The sequence below is a fragment of the Hypomesus transpacificus genome, unplaced genomic scaffold (genome assembly GCF_021917145.1).
Source record: "Hypomesus transpacificus isolate Combined female unplaced genomic scaffold, fHypTra1 scaffold_52, whole genome shotgun sequence".
Taxonomy (NCBI): domain Eukaryota; kingdom Metazoa; phylum Chordata; class Actinopteri; order Osmeriformes; family Osmeridae; genus Hypomesus; species Hypomesus transpacificus.
This window is the reverse complement of record NW_025814031.1, coordinates 769,972-797,042: the sequence shown is the minus strand read 5'-3', so window position 1 is coordinate 797,042 and position 27,071 is coordinate 769,972. Positions and strand designations below refer to the sequence as shown.

The 27,071-nt window shown below is 41.5% G+C and overlaps 2 protein-coding genes and 1 long non-coding RNA gene across 5 annotated transcripts in view; 2 read left to right on the top strand and 1 right to left on the bottom strand.

Annotated features, from left to right (window-relative positions):
- Positions 1-14,414, bottom strand: part of mfsd13al (major facilitator superfamily domain containing 13a-like) — a 62,812-nt gene extending 48,398 nt beyond the window's left edge. For both annotated transcript variants that reach the window (XM_047017292.1, XM_047017293.1), the window contains exon 1: positions 13,930-14,414. In XM_047017292.1, coding sequence (XP_046873248.1) covers positions 13,930-14,142 — 213 coding nt within the window. In that variant the 5' untranslated portion in view covers positions 14,143-14,414. The remainder of the gene's footprint in view (positions 1-13,929) is intronic.
- LOC124465495 overlaps positions 1-27,071 on the top strand; it is a 250,554-nt gene that overhangs the window by 211,338 nt on the left and 12,145 nt on the right. The gene's annotated exons all lie outside the window — the stretch shown is intronic.
- Positions 14,596-24,457, top strand: cdr2a (cerebellar degeneration-related protein 2a). 2 transcript variants are annotated; one of them, XM_047017295.1, is made up of 7 exons: positions 14,596-14,858; positions 17,875-17,987; positions 19,629-19,777; positions 20,173-20,346; positions 20,921-21,217; positions 21,621-21,918; positions 22,110-24,457. In XM_047017295.1, the coding sequence occupies exons 1-7, from the start codon at positions 14,777-14,779 to the stop codon at positions 22,383-22,385; spliced, it is 1,389 nt and encodes a 462-aa protein (XP_046873251.1). In that variant the 5' UTR covers positions 14,596-14,776; the 3' UTR covers positions 22,386-24,457. The 2 variants fall into 2 exon arrangements, with proteins under 2 accessions (XP_046873251.1, XP_046873250.1); XM_047017294.1 differs by having other exon boundaries at positions 14,597-14,858; positions 20,876-21,217.

The following is a 27,071-nucleotide window of genomic DNA, read 5'->3' as shown; positions in this document are numbered from 1 at the left end:
TCCTGTTTTAAGCAAACCAACATTTGTAAAAATACAATGACGTTAGTAAAAAACAATGGCTGTTTATCAATCCACGTTTTTTTCCGTTCTTGTGTTCTTGCGAACTTGTTTGACGTCATCTTTCATTGCCCAAGTACGGTTCCAATCCAAAGAACACAAGTCACCAAGAACGCCCAAAATACCCGGAAATGTTCTTGATTCGCCCCTTTTATCGAGGATGCATCGGATGGTGACTTGACCAGCGAGAACGCTTCTGATTCCCCAGAAGTCATTGCAAGATATCAAGCGAGGCGGACAAACCTCACAACTAAGTTTTTACTTTTCATATTTCAGCTAAACGGTACGTGTAAATCAGCATCTGAATTAAAATGTGACGAGAAATAGGCAGTGTAGTTGCTGAAAATGTTTTTATTTTATTGATGAAACGGCTAATTTGTAAATTTGCTCCGACTTTTTGAGCTAGCATCTCAGTGCAGTGCAGACACTAGTTAACATTAGGTACTGTAAGTTAGCAAGGGCTGCAGAAAACGTAAAATTACAGGTAGACGGACCATTTTTTAGCTTTGTTATCTAGTTTTTGTAGTTAGTCAGTGTGATCATAATGCTGAGAGTCCAGGAAAACCCTTACCATCTCAATTCATTCTCCGTCCTTGCGTCCTTGCAAGACCATTCCCGCAAGGACGCCTGCAAGAACGTTATTCAAAAGAATTTACTTTCAGCGTTCTTCGGATTGATAAACAGCCATTGACACGCGGTCATACAGGTTGTTAATCTATTGGACAGAAAATGATTGAGGGAAAATCACTTCCTTGGCACGAACAACAATCGAGCAACAGCAGCGAATTGAGATTGCAATCTATCTTTAATTGTTATGACCACGTTTTTTGGCTTGCTCGTTGGTCTTTAACTCAGGATTATATCCAGGTCATCAAACCATGGGAATTATTTTTTCTCGTCCGACGAGCTACCACTTTTCCACAGGAAATCACGCACTTTTCTGTATTGCTGCCTACGTTTTTTTCCTTTCGAACAACGTTGGTCCACTGTGCAATAATAACCCTTTATTTCACTATATCACTAAATAATTTAAATACCTCGCTATTCTTACGTGTCTCCACAAGTATCTCTGCAATATGATCATATTTGCAGACGAGCTTTCACTTTATCAGTTCCCCACGTTTTCCCTCAACTAATTTTGCTGCTAATGAGTGGCACGGCTGTCTCTGTCAAGTGTCAACATCCTTTTTCAACCCACAATGCACTACATTTTGGTTTGCTTCCTGGAATAGGTCAATAATATGTCCGATTACGTTCACACCATAGAGTTAATATAACTCAGTAACTAAGTAGAGTAGGCTACTTTTGTCTTCCAAGATGGCGTCCCCATTCATTTCTATGCGCGAGACTCGCGGCCGTATTTCCACTTCTGTGTCTTCCGGTCTAGCTTTAAACAGTGGCTCTTTTTTTCCCTAGCTCCGAGACCTCGTGCACGCTTGCTGTACACGTCATACTTTGCGACAACCAGTCGCGAGCATAGATTTATATGGTTACGATCGTGTGAGCTAAGGCAGAATCTATGGGCAGAAAGTCCGATAAGGATCAGAGACATGATGCAAACTTAACGGAAATGTATTCTGTCACTGTATAGTATTCCTTCTACTTGTTTTTTAGAAATAGGCTATAGGGCTAAATATAGGGCTATTCTGGATGGAACTCACCACATGTTGCTTTTTTTCTTTGTGATATGAGTATGATTTCCAACGCATTGTATCGGATGAAATAAACTGTTACCATGAACAGCTCCGTCGTTGTTCTCGCCAGGCAAAGAAAGCTTAGTTATTTTGGTAACCAAAATCTTCCATAATGCAGACTTACCATAGCTTACTGTCAACTTTATATTCATACGAAATGCCACGAAATTCACACTGCCTTCAATTTCACATCAGTGTCGAAATGCGACCCGTGTTTTATATGTTCAACCTAGAAAACCAAACGTCTATTAATGGATATAACGTGATCTAACAAGACGTGTTAATAATGTAATAAGTAAAAGCTCGAAAAGTGTGTCTAAAATATACTTGTTTGAACATTTGCCTTTGAAAGGGGCATATTCATAGAACCATATAGGCTACAAGACGTTACCATCAGATGTAAGTGGGGGTGAAACATAGTCACTGAGGACCTTCATTGTCCCACAAAAGCAGTCTGGCACGATCAAAAAAAGAATAATGGGTGTGTTTAACAAAAGCTTCTGAAGGCAAGACTAATATTATTTAAATATATATCATTTCCTATTGTGGTTAAGAGTTAAAGTATTAATCTTCGTCTTTGCTCCAGATAGACATGTCAACAATCTATGCTCGCACTTAACATAATATATTTGCCATAATGTCAAACGTTTTTACGAAAAATCAAATTTGTTTTAAAATAACGTGAATAAACTATATTAACAACATTTCATGTATGTGTGACAACGATTTGCTAAACTTGCTACAACAAGGCAGGCAACTCAAGCCATTTCTCCCTGTGCTCATTCAATATAAGGCTGTTTTTCAATCCGAAGAACGCTGAGAACGCCAGTACATTCTTTTGAAGAACGTTCTGGCAAGCCTCCTTGCGAGAATGGTCTTCCAAGGACGCAAGGACGGAGAATGAATTGAGATGGTTAGGGTTTTCCTGGACTCGCAGCATTATGATAACACTGACTAACTACAAAAACTAGATAACAAGCTAACAAATTGTCCGTTTACCTGTAATTTTACGTTTTCTGTAGCCCTGCTAACTTACAGTACCTGTTAACTAGTGTCTGCACTGCACTGAGATGCTACTAGCTACGTTATCGACAAGTCGGAGCAAATTTTCAAATTAGCCTTTTCATCAATAAAATAAGAAAATTTTCAGCGACTGAACTGCCTATTTCTCGTCACACTTTAATTCAGATGCTGATTTACACGTACCGTTTAGGTGAAATATGAAAAGTAAAAAATTACAGTTGTGAGGTTTGTCCGCCTCGCTTGACATCTTGCAATGACTTCTGGGAAATCAGAAGCGTTCTCGCTGGTCAAGTCACCATCCGATGCATCCTCGATAAAAGGGGCGGATCAGGAACATTTACGGGTATTTTTGGCATTCTTGGTGACTTGTGTTCTTTGGATTGGAACCGTACTTGGGCAATAAAAGATGACGTCAAACGAGTTCGCAAGAACACAAGAACGGAAAAAAACGTGGATTGATAAACAGCTTCAGTCTATGGCTCATTCAGCTCAATGTAAATCGGCTATCGGCCAATGTGAACTTTTGTGCTTGTGCCCTGTTAGTATCATAGAGTTAATATAACTAGAGTAAGCTACTTTTGTCTTCCAAGATGGCGTCCCCATTCATTTCTATGAAAAGTGCTCATTGGCGCAGTGAGGCAAGCGAGAGCGCGAGACCGGACGCGGCCATCTTTCCACTTCCGTGTCTTCCGGTCTAGCTTTAAACAGTGGCTCTTTTTTTCCCTAGCTCTGAGATCGGCTATCGGCCAATGTGAACTTTTGTGCTCGTGCCCTGTTAGTATCCGCGAGAACATTTGCAGGCAACTTTCATTGACTAAGCAAATAAATGGGTTGCTAGTTTACCCATTTCGGATTGGTTTCAAACTTAGCATAAATCGGGAAAAATTATTCTATGAAAAAGCTAGTTGTAATCCAACAAAATTATTGGGGGAGATAGTTTTGTAAATGTTGAATGGAGTTAATAGAATAAAAACGACCGGAAGAGTCGGAAACCTAACCGCACATGCAATACCACCTACATCCACCGGGGCCGTTGCTTCAAGCCGAGGGGCGAGGGGTGGGGGCTTGGTTAGTATCCGCGAGCACATTTGCAGGCAGCTTTTATTGACGTAAGCAAATAAATGGGGTGCTAGTTTACCCATTTCGGATTGGTCTCAAACTTAGCAAAAATCTGGAAAAATGTTTCTATGAAAAAGCTAGTAGTATGAGCCAGGTTCGAGAATCCAACAAAAATTATTGGGGGAGATAGTTTCGTAAATGTTGACTGGAGTTAATAGAATAAAAACGACAGGAAGAGTCGGAAACCTAACCGTAATGCAATACCACCTACATCCACCGGGGCTGTTGCTTCAAGCCGAGGGGCGAGGGGTGGGGGCTTGGTTCACACCTAAAGCGAACCGAACCATGGTTCACTTGGAACTGGGCCGAGTCCCGTCTTTTTAGGGGGACCATGGTTCGGTTGTTTGGTCCGTACCAGAGTTTGAATGCGTGTTTTCACCTATCCGAACCGGACTTTCAGAGAAAACGGACCATGGTCCGATTGAAACGGATCAAACATGTCAGGTGTGAAAGCACCCTAATATGTAATGTGTGCAAGGCGGAACTTGTTTTCCATGGTAGCACAACGTGCATGCATGAACATTTAAAACGAAAGCATCCCCGCACGAGAGGAGATGGAAACGGCAAGAGGTGAGTGTGCTCAAGCTGGATGGCTAGTTAGCTACACCAGTTGATAATAACTTATTACGCAGTATTTCACGGATACTAACACCGTAGCAACATGTCCATAGACAGCAGTTAGACAGTTCAGTGTAATGAGACAAACAAAAAGCCAGTCCAGAAATTATACTTTTACTCACTGTTTTTCATTGAACAGAACCCTGTTGTCTTACAAGAGATATGTTTACATTCATCCTTTTTTTTGTCTGTAATACAACTGACTTATTTTTGTTTTTTATCTTTTAAATACTTTAAAGCAACACTCAGGGCTCTCAAGTGTCACGCATTGAGAGTGACAGTCACTCATTTCGGTCTTTAGTCACGCCCTCCCGCCACACATAGTATTTCTCACGCAGATTTTTTTTTTAAATAATATATAAATGCCGCAGCACCCAACCAAAATTCCTCTGGCCGCCCCACTCTCACTATGGAACCGGCAGTCAAGCGCGTCTCCTCTGGAGTTCTTAGGCCCCGTTTACACGGAAGAAAAACGCATATATTTTCATGCGGTTTGGCCTTTCATTTACACGAAAACAGAGGTTTTATCACGGAAAACGATCATTTCTAAAAACTCTGGCCAAAGTGGAGATTTCTGATAACTCCGTTTTTGTGTTTGCGTGTGCACTAGTTTAAACTGAGTTTTAGGTTCTCAAAGCTCACAGTATGGGACTAAAAAAGCATCACATCATAAGAGCGTCCTGTTTATAGTAACACGTGCGTTCGAATTCATGCAGCGCCGGCGTCGCCTGCAGCCCGGCTGACTTGAAGCAGCCAATGGCTTTCTCAGCTTCAACGCAGCCGGCTGTCGGCACCGCCGGTGGTGCATGAAGTCTAGCATAATGGGGTCATTTATTTGAGAATTGCGTTACATTTCTGAATCACGAAATACATTTGTGCATCGCATTTGTGAATCATTCAAACAAATGAACCTTGCGCCTGAAAGGTAAAGGAAGTCGGTTATGTTATTCGTAGTTGTTGATTTTGAAAATTGTGATTGGTTTGCATGGCTTTATCCTTCACATTACACTGCCGCCTACAGGTTTGGCATAGTTATGATGGCGCTCGGGGGGCGTATATAAGGGTTCATGTAAACAGAAACATTTTTGAAAACGCACTTGTGTGTACGACGTTATTTTAGAAAACGTAGGGGCAGAAATATTTGTTTCTGTAAATACCCGGCTATGTGTAAACGCGGCCTTAGTCGAGCCTGCCACTTATCAGCCAATCAAAAAAAGAAAGGGTCTATACAACAGCCAATCGGAAATAGGCACCATTGTATCTGGGTAAGATTTAATGCAACAACCAATGGAAAGAAAGCATATCCTGTAATTTTTCGTGATTCTGCTATGTCTTCCGAAAGTTTTGTTCACCTACAAAGCAAACCGCAGGTATGGAGGATTATAGGGGCCAAAACTAAATAAATAAATACTTGGATAAATAAATAATTATATAACACAAAGCTTAAATAAATGACACAAAATATATCAATGTTACATGTATTTGTGTGTATATATATATATATGTTTACGTTTTCATGTGTTTACATTTATACTTACATTTATTCATTTACACTTACATTTATTTATGTATACTTACATTTATTTATTTATACTTACATTTATGTATTTATACTTACATTTATCCACGGTGAAACTTCCTGCAGCAAAATAAATCTGTCGTCCCCCCGTCACCAAGTCAGGGGGCGGGTCAAAGCCTCTGATTGGTGAATGAACAGTATTACACACCAGGCAGGCTCAACCAGTCGATCAAGCTCTCTTCAAGCTAGAGGGATCCTCTATCGCCTCACTCTACAGCTACTAGGGGTGTGCGACACTGCACGATGTGGTATAGATCCGATACCAAGGAGTAAATACAGGGCCAGTATTGCCAATACCGATACTTTGGGCTTAGAAAAGCAGTGGAGGGGCAAAGTGAGTTTGAGCGAAGTTAGACGGTGTTTGCACAACCACTATGACGTAAAGGGAGTTGTGTACTCAGTGTGGAATGAAACTTAAGTATCGATCTTATCACGCTATCAATCAGGCTATTGATACCAACGTTGGTATCGATAGTTGCCGGGTTTCCCAACCCGGCCACTGTCGGTCTTAAGATCGATATGCCCACCCCTATGCTGTATCATCTCGCTGAGGATCGTGAACACATTTTCATTGATGTCTGTGTCAGTTAGGGCCAATATCATTCCAATAATTTCAGCGAAGCTCTCAATATGATGTAAAAAAAAAGTGAACTGGCAGGTGCCTTCATCTCTTTAGCTTCCGCCAACATTTCGACCACTGTAGCATTCAATATTTCATTCATTGAATCCGCACAAGGTGCTGCCACCTTGGAATAGTCAAAAGCAGTCGATTCAAGTTGAACCACCAATCAGAGGCTTTGACCCGCCCCCTGACTTGGTGACGGGGGGACGACAGATTTATTTTGCTGCAGGAAGTTTCACCGTGGATAAATGTAAGTATAAATACATAAATGTAAGTATAAATAAATAAATGTAAGTGTAAATAAATAAATGTAAGTATAAATGAATAAATGTAAGTATAAATGAATAAATGTAAACACATGAAAACGTAAACATATATATATATATACACACAAATACATGTAACATTTATATATTTTGTGTCATTTATTTAAGCTTTGTGTTATATAATTATGTATTTATCCAAGTATTTATTTATTTAGTTTTGGCCCCTATAATCCTCCATACGCAGGAGCTCGAGCATCACTTTGAGCACAGTCATGATCTCCTGTTTTAATGTTACAACAAATTCACAACTTGTTTGACACAAGCAATGACAACTTGACTGCTGTTAAATGTTTCCCAGAAAATTAGCATTCGTTTTTCACAAGTCTCTTAACCAACAGTTTTACAGCCTGTTCACTGACAACACCTGCTCAGAACAAGTAGTTCATAGATGTAGCCAGTGTGTATCGGTGAAACTCATTCCTCAGGTAAGTAAAACGCCACCCGCATCCTCAGACATCTAGCTTTTCGTTGGCGTAGTTGGTAGTGGCGGCGCTTGGGATGTCAGAGGTGGCAGGATCGAACCCAATGCGTTACATAATTAGGTGTCTCTGACTTTTAAAATAATGTCACATTTTATTATTATATCCTGGCCATGGATGCATTAATCATTGCTGCCTTTCAAAGATGTCAGGTAAAAAGACATTAATTAATTAATTTAGAACCCAGGAGGGGGGGGGGGGGGGAGAGAGAGAATGTCACTCTTGCCTGTCTTCAAAACTTGAGAGCCCTGCAACATGATTGAAACAATGCTTTGAGAGCATTTTTTATTTAGGTTGGACACAGTTGGACAAAAAGAGATGTAATAGCCTGGGGTCTCATTTATAAAGCTTGCGTACGCACAAAACGGGTCTGAAAGTGTGCGTGCTCCACTTTCCACGCAAAGGTTGTGATTTATAAAAAAACTAACTTGACGGGAGAATGTGCGGTGCTCCACGCAAACTCTGACCATCCCGTAGGCCTACGCACATTTTGGAAACAGTTGGAATTGGCGACTCAGATGACCGTACTGTAGTTAGACTGCAGACATTTTTTTCATTCAATTTCATGATTATCATGAAGATTCAAGGCCGTAGCCATGGAGTCAACATTGGGACGAATATTTTTTTTTAAATGATAATTCCGGACAGCGTGCGTGGTTGCCTGTCGTAGCGTAGCACATTTATTTTCTATATCAAAATATTGGGGGGGACATTTTGACCAGATTTGAATATTGGGGGGGATGTGTTCCCCCCAATATGTATTATGATTACGGCCTTGTGAAGATTACATCCAGCAGTGTTAATTGCGCTTGCAGGGTTTTTCCTGGGTCAAAATGGGTCTTCGGTGCTCCAGAAAAAAACATATATATATGTATATATATATTTGTTTTTTTTTCTTTTTTCTAATCAATGTCTTTATTCCCAAGTGTTTTGCCCCCCCTCCCCCCCCCCCCCCCCCCCCCCGCCACACACACAAACACACATATTTTCGTCCTATTTCCCCTAAAGCAATAAAGTTATAAAGTATGTTTTAAATGGCATAAATGCTGCAAATTAATAATTGACGTAACAACTTCTTGTAAATGGTCAGTAGCCTAGCCTATCGATTAAAGGAGACATGACATGAAAACTTAATTTTATTAGGTTATTTAACATTAATATAAGTTCCCCTCGCCTGCCTTTGGTCCCCCAGTGCCTAGAATTTTCGATAGGTCTAAACAAAGCCCTGGGTGTTATTTTCCGCCTTTGACTAAATGAAGGCTCAAACGCTCTGTTTGAAAATCTCCTCCAAGGGACGTAAATACGAGGAAGGTTACCTCCCCTCTCTCTGCTTTGACCGCCCAGATCATCTGGCCCGCCCATGAGAAACTGAGCTACCACCGTGCAAGGGCGAGTGCGATATCAGTTTTTTCCTGGAGAGACATCATGGTGAGCAAACAAACGAAGCATAACAGTTGCTCAGTGCTTGGATGTACAAATGCAAGAAAAATCTTTTTTTTAGTTCCTTCATCCAAGCCTTTGCACAACCAGTATTTTAATTGTATTTTCGCTGGAAATGCGCTGACACAACTTCCCAAAGTTTTGTATGTCTGCGCCAAACATTTCAGCCACTACTGTTTCCTCAACTTGAGCCAACACAAAGCTGGCCTTGCTGAAATTAAATTCTGGATCATTACTAAATCTCCTTGGTCAAGCTACAAACCTTGGACAAGTAAGTTAAGTAACGCTATATCATTTTGTTGCTTTACTGTATATGGTTACCTAGCTTGCTACCCTTAGAATGTGGCTGTAACATTAGCTCTGCAGCTAACAGCTGAGTTACTGTTGCTAATGTAAAGATAAATGGCATCAAGTGTGTGTGTGAATACAAACGCTGTAACGCCAGTGTTGTACACGTCTTTGTTATTTGGATAACCGTTATGCTGTTGGTGTAATGGCGTGCGCGATATCCGCCTTTCCCCTCATTGAAATTATTATGAGTGTGCACCTTTGCAAACCAGGGTGATCAGATGAGAATGGGCAAATTCGAAGCATCTTACAGCAACGGGGCTACGAGCTAGCTGAGTTACTGTCGCCAATGTAAAGGTAGATGGCATCAAGTGTGTGTGTGTGTGAATACAAACGCTGTAACGCGAGTGTTGTACCCTTCTTTGTTATTTGGATAACCGTTCTGCTGTTGGTGTTATGGCTCGCCATCTCCGCCTTTCTCCTCATTGAAATGACTGAGTGTGCACTTCTGCAAACCAGGGTGATCAGATGAGAATGGCTAAATTCGAGGCATCTTACAGCAACGGGGGCTACGAGCCATTGCGATACATCCGTTGTAAACATTAGCGCATGTTGCAGCCCCTCTCCTCCTCATTAGCATTTAAAGCTACAGACACAGAAACAGCGCGTTTTGAGGAAAGCTCATTGAGGGACTGCTCGTAGTGGCTGTAACTATGCACCAAGGCTGAATTTCGGGAAAGATACTTCAGATACAGTATTAGGGAACCACTAAGGCCTATATAAAAGCATCCAAGAACAGCATTTCATGTCTCCTTTAAGGTAGGCCACTCTGAAGCATGTACACTGCCTGCTTCATTTGATCTTGATAGGCTAAGCATTCAGTAGCAAATATTAACAATATACCCACTTTTTATTAATTAAAACTACTTCAGCATAATAATGCACCTAAAATTCAAACCTGAGAAAGGGCAGCAATCGCTATCAAATCAACAGACATGTGCAATTTAGCTAGCAGGGGAAGAATACAAACAACGAAAATCACCAGTTAACTTAATTTAAATTTGCAAGAACTATAGACTTATACAATAACGATTTTAAGAACTGACAACATAAGTTATACGTTCTCAAGGACGCACACGCGCAATCTCAACTGCAGTGTGAAGCGCGTGTCATTGATCTTGATAGGCTAAGCATTCTGTAGCAAATATTAACAATATACACACTTTTTATTAATTAAAACTACTTCAGCATAATAATGCACCTAAAATACAAACCTGAGAAAGGGCAGCAATCGCTATCAAATCAACAGACATGTGCAATTTAGCTAGCAGGGGAAGAATACAAACAACGAAAATCACCAGTTAACTTGATTTAAATTTGCAAGAACTATAGACTTATACAATAACGATTTTAAGAACTGACAACATAAGTTATACGTTCTCAAGGACGCACACGCGCAATCTCAAATGCAGTGTGAAGCGCGTGTCTGTGCTATTCTCCGACATGCACTCACTGCTGATACACGGACTAAACTTTTGTACAGCCTGATTTCTAATACCGTGACGGCAGAAATGTAGCCATAGAGGAAACACTGCACTATATGTTATCATTCCGGGTTAAGAATACCAATGGAGGCTGCGTTTGAAATCGTAAATCAAGCTTTTGTCAGCATTTTGAGTGGAAATGTAATTAGCCTTTGTAGGCTACAGGTGTACTATTCGTGCACGTCGGGCTGGCCCTCGCAGCGGAACGACAGTTTAGTGGCCGCTCTGTCCATTCGCGCACCTCACAGTTGCGTATTGATCAGACAAGAACACACGCTTATCAACTTGATTATTATTGATCAAAACAGAACAAGGGTTCGGCTGTAGCCTACTTGAAACATACTATTGAGAACATATTCGCTGACATGCATTGCACGCGTGATGAACACAGGTTTTTTGGCGCTCAGGATTTGTCATTGGCGCTTGGGAAAACAGCTTTGGCGCGCGCCAATATTTTCTCTATGTAGGAAAGACCCTGGCTTGTACTGAGTGATAATTGTTCCATAAAAACCTTGTACGATCCAACTCAAATTTTAAATAAAAATTCAGCGCTTCCTTACCATCAGATTGTCCACTACGGGGGTGCAGGAAGGGGAGATTCCCCGACTGCATGGATCACAGGATAACATGACATATGCTACCTTTAGATAACTGCAGAACACAGTGTATAACAAAATATATTTATTTAATACTGTGCAAATATCCTCATGTGTCAAAAACTGAAAATACAGTCGTTAAGCTCCCGTGAATCGCTACACTCTACGTCCTCGTTATCAGTCCAGACTTTAATCTACTGTTCATAACAAAATGCTTTTGTTTTCAAATTGTATCTCGACTCGCAGTATCACTGGCACAGTTGTAGCCACTGCACAGTTTTTTTTAATTGGTGATCTACAGGCCAACAAATTTTCAGAGTTTTAGGGCTCCACCAATAGGCTAACAGTGTCTGAGAAGTTGTCATGCACTATGATTCACCGTAAAGAACAATCGCATGCCAGGGTCATGATGAGATACTAGATTAGCATTCATGAGGTGCTTTGTATTGACTATTTATGGTTAAAAATGGGCGTGTTCAGGGCGGGGTACAATGCTGATTCACGTACACACATGCGTGGGTAATCTGTGATTTATAAAGGGAACATTGCGTTCAGGTGTGCGTACGCACGGTTTTATAAATCTGAATTTTTGTGTGCGTACGCCATTTTAGGCTTTTGGGCGTACGTACACTTTTAGTAAGAATCCTACGCACAGTTTTATAAATGAGACCCCTGTTCAGTTGGCTCAAAGTGCATACAAATATTTTTCCCAAAAGCTGATGAGCTGAATACTCATTCAAAGCATTCTGATTAATCAATGAAAAGATAGATGATTAGTCGACTATCCGATCTAATAACCGTTAGATTAGTCGATCATCAAAACAATCGTTTGTTGCAGCCCTATTGTCCAGTCTGCGTGTGCGAGACCGAATGCTACGGTATCGCCTGCCAGAAGGCAACAGGGTAAAAAGACTGAATAATGGGTGGTAACAATCTCTTACAGTGCGTGTCCTCTACAGCGGAGCGGAGCGTCGGCTTCCAATTCATTTTCAATTAAACGTCGTTGACGCTCGTGTAGGGCATTGTGGGAGCGTACGTCGAATATGATGTATCATATTCGACGTCGAACTATGAAAAATAAACAGTTGTTGGCAGAGTTTGCATTCAACGTTTTTCGAGTCACCCGGTACTTTATAAATGTACTTTAACGAAATGCTACCATATACCACAGATTTATTTGCCATTTTGACAAATAACACCGACAAAGTAGGTTATGGCAGAATTTGTAGCTCTGCAGCCGATAGGGGTTATGCGCAACATTCTTCCGGGTTCTACAAAACAGATGTACCTACTTCCGGCCGGCCGCTTTTGAGGTAAACACAGCGTAGTAAAGGCCACCTACTATAGCCGGTGTTACCCTTAATTACAAAGGAGCTACCCTTAATTACAATTTCCCATGTACACAGGATTGCCAAACGGACTTACAGAGCCCCAAGTACCCTGGGGAGAAGCCTTTTTTTTTTGCTCGCAGACTATTAAAACAGTCAAAAGAAGACTGTACCTGTAGAAGTCCAAGTGGACTCAAATAATGCAGTGTTTGGCAATCAACTGCAACAACTACCAGTGTGACAGTATTTATTTACAGGTCAATTTTGTCGTAGCGTAGGCCTAATCTTATATACCTGCTAACTTTAACGTTTTTTTTGGCCTAGTAGTAGGCTAGTAAACGTAATTCCTTCTAGGAACGATAGGTCCTAGCTATAGAAACCAGAATAATGATATGGATGACACTAAATTAAAATGAGCTTCTTAAATTAATTTGCTGAATTCATATATTTCATTGATAACTTAGCACTAGTTGTGTAGCTATGTAGCCTACTGTAACGTTGTAGTTAATGTGTAGAGCTAGTGTTAGTGCTACCTCCTGGGAAACGGTCTAACGTTAGGCTATTATAACGTTATATGAACTCATCACTTTATTCCTGTCACACTTACCCTAATGTAGAGTGTAATACAACTTATAAAACTTGAACTTCCCTGTCAATATAAGTTATTTGGATCACCTAGCGCTGCAGATGTATACAGAAGTGAGAAGCGGAAACGATTACACCCGTTTTCCGGTTCGAACGCTGAGCGCTCCGCATAACCCCTATTGTGCTTGTGCCGTGTGCAAAATACCAAACTAAAACAAAGCGCAGATTAACGAAAGGGAAAACAGTAACACCTTTTCTTTTAAACTAAATAATTTTTAGAGTTGGTTTATTTGTCTGAAATACTATAATCTACATTTACATTTAGTTATTGCCAAACGTCATTTGGCTCGGCGGGGAATCGATCCGGCAACGTTCTGATTACTAGCCCGACTCCCTCACCGCTTAGCCATCTGACTCCCAGCTCACAGCCTAAATGTTGGAAATACTGGTTCAGTTTCGGGCTGCCGGACTCCGGCCAGTGTACTCGAGCCAATTCTGGGTCGTAAACCGGCAACCGGACTAGGGCCGAGTAATTTCTTCTGGCCTGCCGGATCTGGGCCATTTTCGGGCCAAACCATTTTGGCTACCTGGGAGAAATAGTAGCTCACTCTAGGGACTTAAAGCAACTTACTTGGGACTGGTGGAATGCTCCTTCTGATATTTTGTACTTGTCCAAGAAGAGCTTAACATAGTAGAAGTTGAATATGCTGTTCATCATACCAGCACCCAGTGTGGTCATAGAGTACGCCATCGCGGCAGGATGCGCCCCCAATATCGGCAGGTGTCGCATAATGTTAAAGCTGCTGCTCGTACGTGCATCTGGGGCTGGCTTCTCCACCGTCATTTTACGTGGCAGGTATTCTTTAAAAGGGCAGTCGCAAAGGCCACTGTTTCTCAGAGTCGTGTAATGATATATTTGTCTAATCTACAGAATATTCAACAACGGAACAGCAGATATCCACTAAAATTGGAGTTCCAATCATTCCACTGTAAAAGTTGATATACTTGACAGTCGATTTGCGTAATACAGAGAGCAACACACACAATCAATAGTAGAAGGCTACATGGGTTATCCGTATCCGTATTAATTTGCTGCTCTCTGTTGGAGAACAGAACACGGAAATAGGTTGGACAAGTAATGATGAAAGATGTAATTGGACAAAGCAAAATGTTGAAACCGCCCACTTTCTGATTATTGGTCACCAAACTGTCATTCAAATGGTTTCCTTTTTCGTCTTTGTGGACGTCACGCTGGTTTAGCTGTCGATGTTCTTCAACTAGAAACTGGAGTTCAGATTGCCACGTTGCAGTACAGAACGTATGTCGCTTGGAGATGAGCTCTTACATTTGCTTCATCACAGCCAACACAGGCATTAGGCTAAATGTTCAAAATAGCATTGGTGTTTCCAAATTAAGTTAGAGGACGACCGAGCACGCTTTACTGTTTATTAAAGGAGAAAACAACTAAAAATAAGAAAATGCTCACGGATATGATCGGTGAGGAAGAGTTTGAAGTCAGGGAAGAGGAGCCGTGGTATGACAGACAAGACCTTGAACATGGTAAGAGACTCAGCAGTCGCGCCTTATAGCATAGCAGATAAAGCCGGTGTTGTCGCCCAACTGGTTACCACGCTAACCGTGCGTGTCCCAAGCCCCCACCCATCGCCCTTCGGCTTGAAGCAACGGCCCCGGTGGATGTAGGTGGTATTGCATGTACGGTTAGGTTTCCGACTCTTCCGGTCGTTTTTATTCTATTAACTCCATTCAACATTTACATAACTATCTCCCCCAATAATTTTTGTTTGATTCTCGAACCTGGCTCATACTACTAGCTTTTTCATAGAAGAATTTTTCCCGATTTTTGCTAAGTTTGAAACCAATCCGAAATGGGTAAACTAGCAACCCATTTATTTGCTTAGTCAATGAAAGTTGCCTGCAAATGTGCTCACGAATACTAAGAGGTCACGAGCACAAAAGTTCACATTGGCCGATAGCCGATTTACATGAGCTCGCGGCTAGGGAAAAAAAGAGCCACTGTTTAAAGCTAGACAGGAAGACACGGAAGTGGAAAGATGGCCGCGTCCAGTCTCGCGCTCTCGCTTGCCTCACTGCGCCACTGAGCACTTTTCATAGAAATGAATGGGGACGCCATCTTGGAAGACAAAAGTAGCTTACTCTAGTTATATTAACTCTATGGCGTGTCCTCTACAGCGGAGCGGCGCGGAGCGTCGGCTTCCAATTCATTTTCAATGAAACCGGGCGTTGACGCTCGTGTAGGGCATTGTGGGAAGGCGAGCGGGGCGGCAAAAGTTGGATTTTCTCAACTTTATGTAAATGAGGAGCGTGAAAACGCTAGCGTTGGCCAATCGGGTTGGTTTCTTGTTTCTTGTAACGTAGCAACTGTTTGTCATGGTAAACATTTCTAGGTTTGACAATTTCAAGATGGAAGAGCAACTTCATACCAGTTTTCCAAAGCCCTAGTGTAACTGAGACGACACAGTAAATCATTCCTCTTTCAAGTAATAAGCCCCCGTTCAATTGTTGAGCATTAAATTAGCTGCAAGGGCTGTAGAGATCTTGGGTCTAAGCCACTCGAGCGAACACTGATCTGTGTTTTGCTAATGCAGAATTCGGTAAAATAAAATCGGTAAAATAAACGTAATGAGTGGAACATAGTTAGAACCAGTATAGAACCAGTTAGCGTGGTAACCAGTTGGGCGACAACACCGGTGTTACGTCCCAACTGGTTCCCATTTTAACTAGTTTCCCAGCTGTGCGTGCACCTATCAGTCTGCCTCTATCACCAGATTTGTCACAAATTCACAAACATATTACTGGCGATTCTCAAGTCGGATCTCATATTTCCTGCTGCAAATATGAAAGTATACGCCTATGGGCTTCGTGCGCACTACATTAGACTACCATTTGCGACAAAATAAATGGAGACAAAATAACACATTTGCAGGCTCGCATGAAGTGGGATTTGATCACACTAGAGCAAAAATACATGCAGATGAAAGTCCATTGTTTACACCGCGAGCTATACCAGCTCTGTAAAGGTAACTAAATGGTTACGTATTTGTTAACCACGTTGGCTTTTAGGTAACATTTTGATTTGGCTTCTTCTGAATCAACTGGTTCCCATAGACACTACCCGAATGTAGTCTACTAATCACGTATTTGGGGTTGTTTGGAGGCAATAGCCGTATTTACCACGACATTAAAGCTGACACCACATATTAAAAATTCATACTAAGAAAGTCGCTGCTAACCCAGACAATACGATCAAAATACGCGTAACACAACATCTTTTGAAATCAATTCATTTCATAATTGTATACAGTGTTTCCCACAGATTAGAAATCTAATTGTGGCGGGGAGGGGTGGGGGTTGTCAGACCGGGGGGGGGGGGGGGGGGTCGTAATAATTTCTTCGTTAATAATTCGTTACACAGTTAATTTGTTAATAATTTGTTACATTAAATATTAATCCAAAATGATTCACACCTTCACAAATTAACAACAACTAACATTTCATTTCTGCATTATGCATGTAGCAACGCTAGTGCTAAACAACTATTTAACTGGTCGGCTCCATGACGCAGAGTAAGTAGCTAGCTCTTGAGACTTCTCACCAAAAGAACGAAGGAGAAACTTCGAGTACTGTAAGTCGCTCTGGATAAGAGCGTCTGCTAAATGACTAAATGTAAATGTGAGTAAGGTACCTAGCGAAAAGTAGCCTCAACTTTCCTCGACTTTTAGCTACGGCACTAATGCTGAAGGCTCGCTGATATAGCTGTCGGTCTTACTAGAATGGCATATGTATGCATTGTTGCTAACGTGTTCTGACGTTGTGACTGTGTGCATATGTGGGAAAGACGCATGAGTGACAGAGAGACGGAGGGAGAGCAGGGGAAAGGAAATGCAGCTGAACGAATACGCTGCGTGTTTTAACCTAAATAGCGATAAAAAAAAATGTTTTACGAAACGCAATGTGTGGCGGCCGGTGTTGATTCTGTGGCGCACCGCCACAAATTAGTCTATGTGTGGGAAACACTGGTATATTCTGAACAAATGTAGTGAGCACTTGCAGCCACTACATTTGCAGCCATTCACACTATAATAAATGGAAGCTAAGAAAATAAAAGACTTTGCATAGTTGTAGCTAATCCGTTGCATTACAACGCGAGCTACTGAAGCACATGATTGAATCAGTCACGAATTTCTTAAATACGTTGACCTTCAGGCAACATATGTTGTTTTGGTTCTTCTGAATCAACTAGTTACTGTAGACACTACCCAAATGTAGGCTACTCATCACGTATTTGGAGTTGTCTCAAGGCAAAAGCCATATTAACCACGATATCACAGACCCTTAATGACACCACATATTGCGAAGTAATACTTATATCGTCGCTGCATGATATAGAAACGTGGGCACAGACATAATCCTACTTCTGATAATCATGACAAGGTAACGCTAAGAGGTAACCAGTTGTTTTGGATGAACCCCAAACCAAGTAACCCCAAAAGATATGTGGCGTAATTAATTGAAATGTTCGGCCGTGTGTTTACAGACCTCCATTTGGCTGCAGAATTGGGAAAGGTCCTGCTGGACAGAAACCATGAGCTGGAGCAGGGCCTGAAACAGTTGTACTCCACAAACCAGGAGCAGGTGCAGGAGATAGAGGTAAACGTGATGAACTGACCTTCTGATGTTCACCCAATATTCCTCTCAGAAAGTTGTCTGGCTTTGCATATTTTTGTTAATCAGACTCAGATAAGTCTGTTTGAATAATGGATCAATTGCCCTGTAATGCTTATTCAAATCTCTACTCACTTTACACACTTACTTGGATATGCAGACTTTGTTTTCATTTGCATTGTCAGTCTTTCGATATGGAACTTCCACTTTGGGGATTTCTGTTCTTGTGACTTGGGATCAAGTGAAACTTTATCTTGACTCAGTTAGCCTGGGATTTAGTGAGCATTTGTAATGCGCTACCTCCTGGACATAGATTTCTTGGGGCTCCTTTCACTATAGCTGTTGTCCTTTCACTAGACTCTGCTTATGGGGCACGTTGGTGTGCTACAAGTGCTCAGAATTTCTTCATACAACACTGCATCCTCAGGATGATTCTGTCACTGTCACACAGTTTCTTAACACACACTAAAAAGAACATTACCTAGTCGGTCATCTTTTAATCATATCTGTGCCAAACTACAGGTCATGACAGTAGATTATTGAACAATAAGAAGCATATTTGTGCAGAGCCTGTAGCTTGTTTGTGAACATGTCATGTGACATGTGTCTGTAACACCAGTATGTCTGCTTGTTGGAGCTACTGTATGTGGGTAGTCAATCAGGGTTTGTAGACCAGCTGTGTTAGTTAGTGTTGTTGGCAAGTACTGTTCTTTTTGAATCACAGGAAAAACCCAGTTCATTGGCAGCATGTCAGCAAAGATAAGAATCTTATTGTGTTACCAGTTTAGCCTATGGACCAGAAGGTTATTTTAAGAGTTTATTGAGATTAACACTGTAATCCCATGTATCCCACAGTGTGGTGTCTGGCTCTAATCTCTCTCTCACCATATTCTAAGCACTGAACAGTTCTTGAATTTGCAATAAATCTTTGAAATAAAATGTTCCTTAGCATGTTAGGGTTAACCTTAGCTAATAACCCTTAGCTACATATTCCATCGACCCAAATTGAGACTCCTCTTTCTAATATCAAATCTAATCTATCAGATCTTTCAATGAGTCACAATGCTTCTAGTAGCGTAAGCTTTAAAGTAAAGGGCATAAAGTAGGCCAATTTAGGAGCCCTTTAACAAGTACCAGTGAACCATTCTCAGACACTGCCTTCTATGGAGGGATCATTGCAATGCAAATGTTCCTTACACACTCATGCAAAGATTCCTGTCACAAAGCCAGAGTGCGTTACCAGACCATAATTGGTTGCTCAGCACTGGTTCACTGAAGTGCAAATCCACTGAAGTGGACCAGTGCTGTTTTCCTGTTTCTAAACCATGGTAAAATAATATACATGGTAAAATAATAATGTACGTCTAGAAGGACTCTGCAAGATTCTGCAATGAATTATTATCAAGTTCCCCACCAAGGAAAACAAGCCTTTGCCAAAGTTTCTGACAGGGAACTAACATTATAACTCCTAAGTTCCTGGAAGTTGTTCTTTAGTAACATAAGGACAGTACATAAAATGTCTAATATTAACAATAGCAAAGTCAAAGGTAATTATTCAACTGTCCCTAACGTGCCCTTTCTATTCTTCTCTGTTTCTCTTTCTCGTTGGGCCTCCTTCCTTGTTAGTACCTGGCGAAGCAGGTGGACCTGCTGCGGCAGGTGAACGACCAGCATGCCAAGGTGTACGAGCAGCTGGACTTGGCATCCCGAGACCTGGACCAGGGCAACACCAGGCTGGTGCAGGACAACAGGCTGGCCCATCAGAAGATCCACAGGTCATGCTTGGTCTTACCGCTTACTTCCAGCACACAGTAGCTATATCAATCACAGTATATCATTACATAAAGTCATGCAATCCATCTGTCATTTAGCAAGCAGTGGAGTGTTAACTCTATTCCTATTTTAGAATCAAAATAATCCATAACAATTTACAGTTTAAGATATGTAGGCTACCATAATGAAATGGAATGCACAATGAAAATACATAGATGTATATCTCAGGTACCAGTGGCATCTGAAACAGATAGAACTACTGTGGAAGTGAGAACCAACAGCTTCCTTTTTTGGGACCTGGATGAAGAGCCCTGCCTTTACACTGAGCACTTATCCAGAGCTCCTGTTGTGTCCCCCCCCCCCCCCCCCCCCCCCCCCCCCCCCCGATCCCCTGCAGCCTAACTGAGACCAATGAGGGTCTGCAGAGCCACCTGGAGGAGCTGCAGGTCCAGGTGGAGGAGTTGAGGACTGCACAGGCCGACCACAGTAAAAGAGAGCTGGCCGAGCATAGACGCAGCCTTGGGGCTCAGAGTGTGTCTTGCCTCGAGTTGTACGACCTGCAGCACGACAGGTGTGTATCTGTGTGGGAAATGTCATTACTTCACACTACTATTTTGACAGGGAATCCATTACCGGTTGTATCCTCTTGGATCTTAAGAACAGAAATAAGATAGAAGAGCATAACTATGTATGGAGCTCCACTAGCCAGTCCACCTCTTGGATTAAAACTAATAAAACAAAGACAGGGGGGCACTTATGACTATTGAGATGAACACATTAGCCGATTAGACCCCCAACACTTCTCCACCCCTCTCGTGTGGTCCCCTTGTGCTGACTAGACATCCGAACCTAGGTCACCCAGATCCAGACACCGTGATCAGGACATAATCCCCAGCGTGGGGTTAAAGCTATTCCATGCTTACTAACACACACACACACATATGCCTTTCTGTGTGCAGTGCAGCTATTGTAAATCATAATTTATGTTTAAAAATATATACTATTGAAAGCTAACTGACCAAGGAAATGCTAGTCTAGACATCCAAGCACTAAGTGGGTGGTGCAGCATAATATACACTAGTGTTTCCATTTCCATTTAGAAATAAAGCCCTGTGTAGTCCAACATCACCCCGCCTCCCTCTCAGGTTCCTGGCCTACAAGAGCCTACGTGTGGCCCACCCCTGGACATTACAATATTCCATCTCTGACTCTGAGGAGGAGCAAGAATCATTCCAGCGCTCAGTCCAGGCCCTGCAGGCCCAGCTGTGTGCAGAGCGCGGGCAGCGGGAGATGGCGGAGCAGGAGACGGAGCTGATGACTCGTGAGAATGGGGCCCTGGAGCAGCGTTTGGCCCTGCTGGAGGGCTACCGCTCCCGGCAGAGGGAGTTGGAGGAGGAGGTGGAGGAACTCCGCCTACTGTGGAGAGCTGACTACACCACCAGGTATCAATATCCAGCGAATATTCAGCATGTATTTACTGTTTATGCATATATGTAGAATGTTATAGTCATAGAGTAACATTCCACTGTGCGTGTCTGTAGTCTGACTATTCCACCAGGTATTAATATAAAGCACGCATTCATATGTGACACATAGATTTTAATATAGTCATACAGTAACATTCAATACACTGTGCTTATCTTTTTAGTCCGAGCTACACAAAGACAAACTAGGGATAAGAACTAAAAAGCATAAGAACATTTAAAGTAGTATGATTCCTCATAAGCCATATGGATGCAAGTTCCTGGACAATTTTTAACAATACTGTCAACATCATTTGTAAGCTTGTTTTTGGAATGGGTGTGACGCTCCAGAGTAATGAAAAACACTTGTGTGGTTCACCAGCGCCAAGAGGCCTGACCAGCTCCTCCTGCCTGACACCATCTACTTCCCTTCTGAGGAGAAGCCTGTCCTGGGTCAGGGCAAGGTGGAGGGAAAAGAGGACAAGGATTGGGCAGCAGGGGAGCAAGAGCTGGGGAGGCGCACCCTACAGCGCTGTAGCAGCGAGAGTGTGCTGAAGGGGACCAATGCTGTGGAGATCCAGCGCGGCCATGAGCGCATGTGCATCCGGCGGGCGGAGGTAGTGAAGCAGAGGGGTATCTCTTTGCTCAACGAGGTGGACGCTCAGAACAGCGCCCTGCAGGTGATGTCTCTCACTCCTTTCAGTTGTGTTATTGGCTTTTTACATAAAAAAGCTAATTATAATGATATAAAATACTAAAATTATGGAAATCAATATAGCATGGCTGAGTATGCTATCAAAACAGAATGAGGGAGAACTCACACACAGTTCATTTCAGAGCGCTCCTGAGTGACATTTCTATTATCCTGCAGGTGAAGTATGAGGAGCTTCTGCAACGCTGCCAGCAGGGGGCAGATGGTCTCAGCCACAAGGCTGTCCAGACACCCAGCAGCCCTCAGGTTGGACTCCGTCCTCAGCAACGCCTCTCCAGTTCAGCTGCTCTGATGTCCGAGCTCCCCGCTGTCCTGGAGGACGGCCATCCGCTTCACCAGCCCGAGTACAAAGCTCTCTTCCAGGAGATCTTCAGCCGCATTCACAAGACCAAGGAAGACCTGAGTGAAAACAAGCGCTCCTGTCCAGACCATTGACTCTGGTTACAGACAACCATATTGTGTTAGTGCCCTGTGACTGATGATCAGATGCTTGGTCATAGGAGGACTCAGAGGACCCTAAAGAAGTTAGGATTACATGCACATGTGTGTGTCTATGAATGCACATAAACACCTGTGCCTCTTTCACAACATGCAACCTCAACTCTGAATTTCTTTCCCTACTTTTGTGATTCCGTTCTTGAGCAGCTCCTTCCAGTTACTGTGTTATAGTCCTATCTTAATGCTTTGTGTGACATCAGCCTTCTTAACATGGTAGCAGAAGGCATCGATGGGAGCCCTGGTTGATACCCATTCTACTGGTGTCAGAGTTGAGGCTCGGTGGAGGATAGTAAAGCTCAAAACAAGCTGAATATTGTGTAAGTCAGGTTTCTGCAATGACGCATTGCAGTTACACAACGCACATACAGTACAACTCTTAGGTACTTTATGTAATACTACACCACTTGTATACAGATCTTTCATTGTGTTCTAACTATCCTTAAGTATTATGTTCTCGATCCTACAAGCGTATTCAAACCAATCCGCTCAGTGTTGCATATGTGGCAACTATGCACATTTCCTGCATTCCCTAGATGATAGATTTAGTCTCAGTCTGTTATGCAAGCTGAAGTAATGGAACTGACTGAATAAAATCTATTCAGGACTTTAAGATTGCAAGGACTCCAAAAGGTATTTTAGCGCCAGTGTTTGCAATGTTTGTGCTTGTAAGTAAGTAAGTAAGTAGGAAGCTACCAGACATCAGAAGTGTAGGCTGGAGAAGGGTCTAGTGACAGCATGTCTTCTCAGCTTCAGTCATCCTGTCTATGACTAGCCCATTGAAGGGCTACTATGCACTTTTGTGTATCATGAAATACACAAAATGACATAAGTACATGTCATTTTTTGGAAAACATGTCTGTCTTTAGAGATTATGAAATGCTATTTATTTTCATAATGTTAATATTTTGTCTTTAGTCACTATATTACAGATATAAAATATATAATGATATATATATTTATTTTGCTGGCAAACTGATTATTTCAGGAACCTTAACAGGAACTGATATTCAATAGAAATTGAACAAATGAAATTGTTTCTTTTAAATCAGTTAATACATTGGTACTGACGTTGAGATGGATGGACGAGAGAAGCACGTGTGAAGGATGCTGATGCCCTTTTACGACTCACAAGTTTATGAATAGCTCACATTTATTAGCGTTCACTGACTCCACTGCCCTGTGGACCACAACAAATAAGGTATTCATCTTGCTCTTCACCAAGCAAGACTTTAGATTAATCACAGTGTTTCCTCTATGTTGACTTTTTGGATTTTGGACCGCCACGGCTAAATTTCTGCCGCCACGGTATCAGAAATAAGGCTGTACAAAATTTTAGGCCGTCTATCGATAGCTATCAGCAGTGATTGTTAGAGTGCATTTCGGAGAATAGCACGGACACGTGCTTCACACCAAGTTGAGATTGCATGTATGCGTCCTTGAGATCTGTAAATCGTATAATTTATGTTGTCAGTTCATTTAAGCCTGTTATTGTATAAGTCTATAGTTCTTGCAAAATTCAATTATGTTAACTGGTGATTTTCGTTGTTTGTATTCTTCCCCTGCTAGCTAAATTGCACGTCTGTTGATTCGATAGCGATTGCTGCCCTTGCTCACGTTTGTATTTTAGGTGCATTATTATGCTGAAGTAGTTTTAATGAATAAATAGTGGGTTTATTGTAATTATTTTCTACATAATCCTAGCCTATCAAGATCAAATGAAGCAGATAGTATACATGCTTTCGAGTAGCCTACCTTAAATCGATAGGCTAGGCTACATTTACAACTAGAACATGCATTTCCTGCTAAAAATGCGTTGGAATGCTGAAATCTGAATTTATTTATTTTTAATGGCTGAAAATACAGAAATGAGAAATTACCCTCAAGCTGAAATTAATTTAACAAATGTATGACTTACACAAAAGAGGGAGTGTGGAAGCTCAGTGCTTAAAAACTATGCGGGAGAATACGTTTGAACTTGTGAAGCAAACGAATAAATAGTCGAATTTCAAGAGGCAGTGTAAGCTGAACTGCATCAACAAAGCTATAAGAGCTTAAATTGCCTACAATACGGGAGAAGCTGAAAGTTGAACTGTTAAACAGAGGAAGAAGTAGGCTATAGTTGTAACAAGAATATTATAGTTTTAACAGCTGAAATTATAGTTGGGATAGTAATATCAGTAGCAGATGTAGCCTATCATTGAGTTTACTCGTCTTTCTTTGTAGGATTCAATGTTTTGATTGAATGAAACATACAGCAGTAGGAGGGCTGATACAGGAAGACACGGCGACACTTGTTGCAGAACGATGTTGGTGCACGTTTTGTCCGTGGACCATACAAGGATTAATAAAAAGAATCATGTAGACGTGTTTGAGTAATCGCATTACTAATTACACATGTAAACGGAGTAATCCTATTATTGGCATAAACTGACAATTGCTATCGGGTTTCTCATGGTCAAGTGAACGCACTCAGTGGCGTAGTAGAACAAAACAGTAGTAGTTGTAGTGTGGCATAAGATATAGCAGTATCAGTAGCTAGTGGTAGTAGTTGTGTTGTGGTGCTCTTAGTCTTTTAATGAGACGAGTTGACTGAATCGCTTGTCTTGTGTCTCCACTAATCAGCTAATACCAATCACCTGTGTAAAAGACTGGCGCTTGTTTGTGTGGTTGCCACGGTAATGGTGCAGCTATGGCTGCTAATGTGCTGAGGGCAGAGAATACCAGAAATTTCACAAGAATCCACACCTCAAACAAGTTAACGTAGACGCAAAACTATACGTCCAATCTAAAAAATAATGTATAGATATTTTCCGAGACCCAAGACTCTGCCGAAACCAGAGATGTCCTTTATATGTCTCTGCGTTCAGAAATACGACTATAACGGCAGTTTATAAATCTTGTTATTTTTTGTTTTCTGTGACGAATTTGTCACCACATTTGCATTGGACTCTATGGGGCGAGAGTTGGACTTTGTCTCGCTTTCGTGGGGCTCTGAACAAATGTGTAAGTCTTTTGGATTCCACAGACAACTGTCTACAACTAGCACAAAATTAGCTATCTATTGATCCAAAAACGAAGCATGAAGAGCGAAAATTGTGGCAATGGTGGCAAACTAAAAATATGTTTTCAACGACATCCGAAGCTCCCCTCCGCTCTAAGCGATACAGTCTGAACTCAGGGCTTTCTCGTAAACACCCGTTCAGGGCTTTCTCGTGAAAGATTGAGCAAGAAGGAGGATTTGGAAGTTGAATAAGTTTTAAGAAGTTTGAAAGGATTTGAAAGAACTCCATTGGAAACCCATGTTAAAAATATTATGAATATTGATTTATATTAATTCAACCATAAGAGGTACAAAGCTGAAAAGTCAGAGCGCCCATGGCCTGAAACTGCTGAATTTTTTGATAGCTGAACGGTTTTAATAGCTGAAGATTTGAAGGCGCTGAAAGGTTGCGCGGAAGAAATAGAAGAAGTTGAATAAAGATTCAAAGAACAATACTTGGAATGCTGAAGCAGCATTCCAACAATAAGTTAGGGCGGTGACCAGACGTCCTTTTTTACCCAGACATGTCCTCTTTTCGAGACCTAAAAAATGGGTCCTACTATGGAGCTAAATCAGGGCCAAATGTTTTTTAGAAAAACTAAACCTTGACATTGAAAATATATATATTTTTTTCAGGTTGAATAATATTTTGATGTAATGTTTGAATAATTTTGAATAAGTTATTCATTTTCAATTATCACTTTCATATTTTCACATAGTTTCACATTTCATGTTTTCAGATTCAAAACTTTTCTTTTAAGGCTTAAATTTTTTTTTCGAGTTTCATTTTTTTTCCCTCTGCTGTTGGCATGGCGTCCGCTCCGCCAAGGCAACAGGCTGGTGCCAGCGCACAGGTAAGACGTGAAAGATATTAGCCTTTTTGAATAGATACTATGGGACATTATCAGTGGCGTTTTTTTGTCATTAACACATAAAGGGGAAAATAGGTGGACAGCCGGACAAAGCTATAAATTAAGCATCGTTAGCACTAAAGTTAGCATTAACTAACGTTAGCTTCACACTTCAGTATAATTAGTACTGTACGTAGCTGGTGTTTTTACAGTCAGTCAAGCTCAGTTCTTTTTTACTTGAACCTGTAGTGTAACCTAGTGTCTTTGTTAACCTCTGTTTGTCAGAATGACCATAACTCGACAGTGGCTGCAGCCGCACAGAGCCTTATAAATGTGCTCACACAGAACCTCTCTCAGGGATAGCTAGAGCAGGGAAGAAAGCAGGAACAGGAGTCGTCATCTGTAGAACAAGACATGGCCAGGTTTTAGTTTGAATTGTATTAATCAAGTTTGTTTCAAACTAATTAATCTAGCTAATATTTTGAATTAACATTATTTTAAATTAATTTTTCAATCGTGCAGATCTTTCCCTGGATTTTTCTCACGAAAAAGTGACCTTGGAAAACGAAAGATACAGAGTCCAAAGACCTGTACCACAGCATATACAAAACCCTGGAAGCCTTTTAGTTTATATGTGTACCTGTTGAACATTAATTCAGAGACAACCCCACACTCATCTGAAGAGTCTGAGCTTGCCCAGGCAGGGCTTGGAAAACGACATCTTACCATGTC

What these genes read in the sequence shown, in the direction of transcription:
- cdr2a (XM_047017294.1), top strand. Translation starts at nt 14,777, where the DNA reads ATGCTCACGGATATGATCGGTGAGGAAGAGTTTGAAGTCAGGGAAGAG. An exon ending in AGAGCTGACTACACCACCAG is followed by an intron (nt 21,218 to 21,620) that starts GTATCAATATCC and finishes GTGGTTCACCAG; the next exon opens with CGCCAAGAGGCCTGACCAGC. An exon ending in CTCAGAACAGCGCCCTGCAG is followed by an intron (nt 21,919 to 22,109) that starts GTGATGTCTCTC and finishes ATTATCCTGCAG; the next exon opens with GTGAAGTATGAGGAGCTTCT.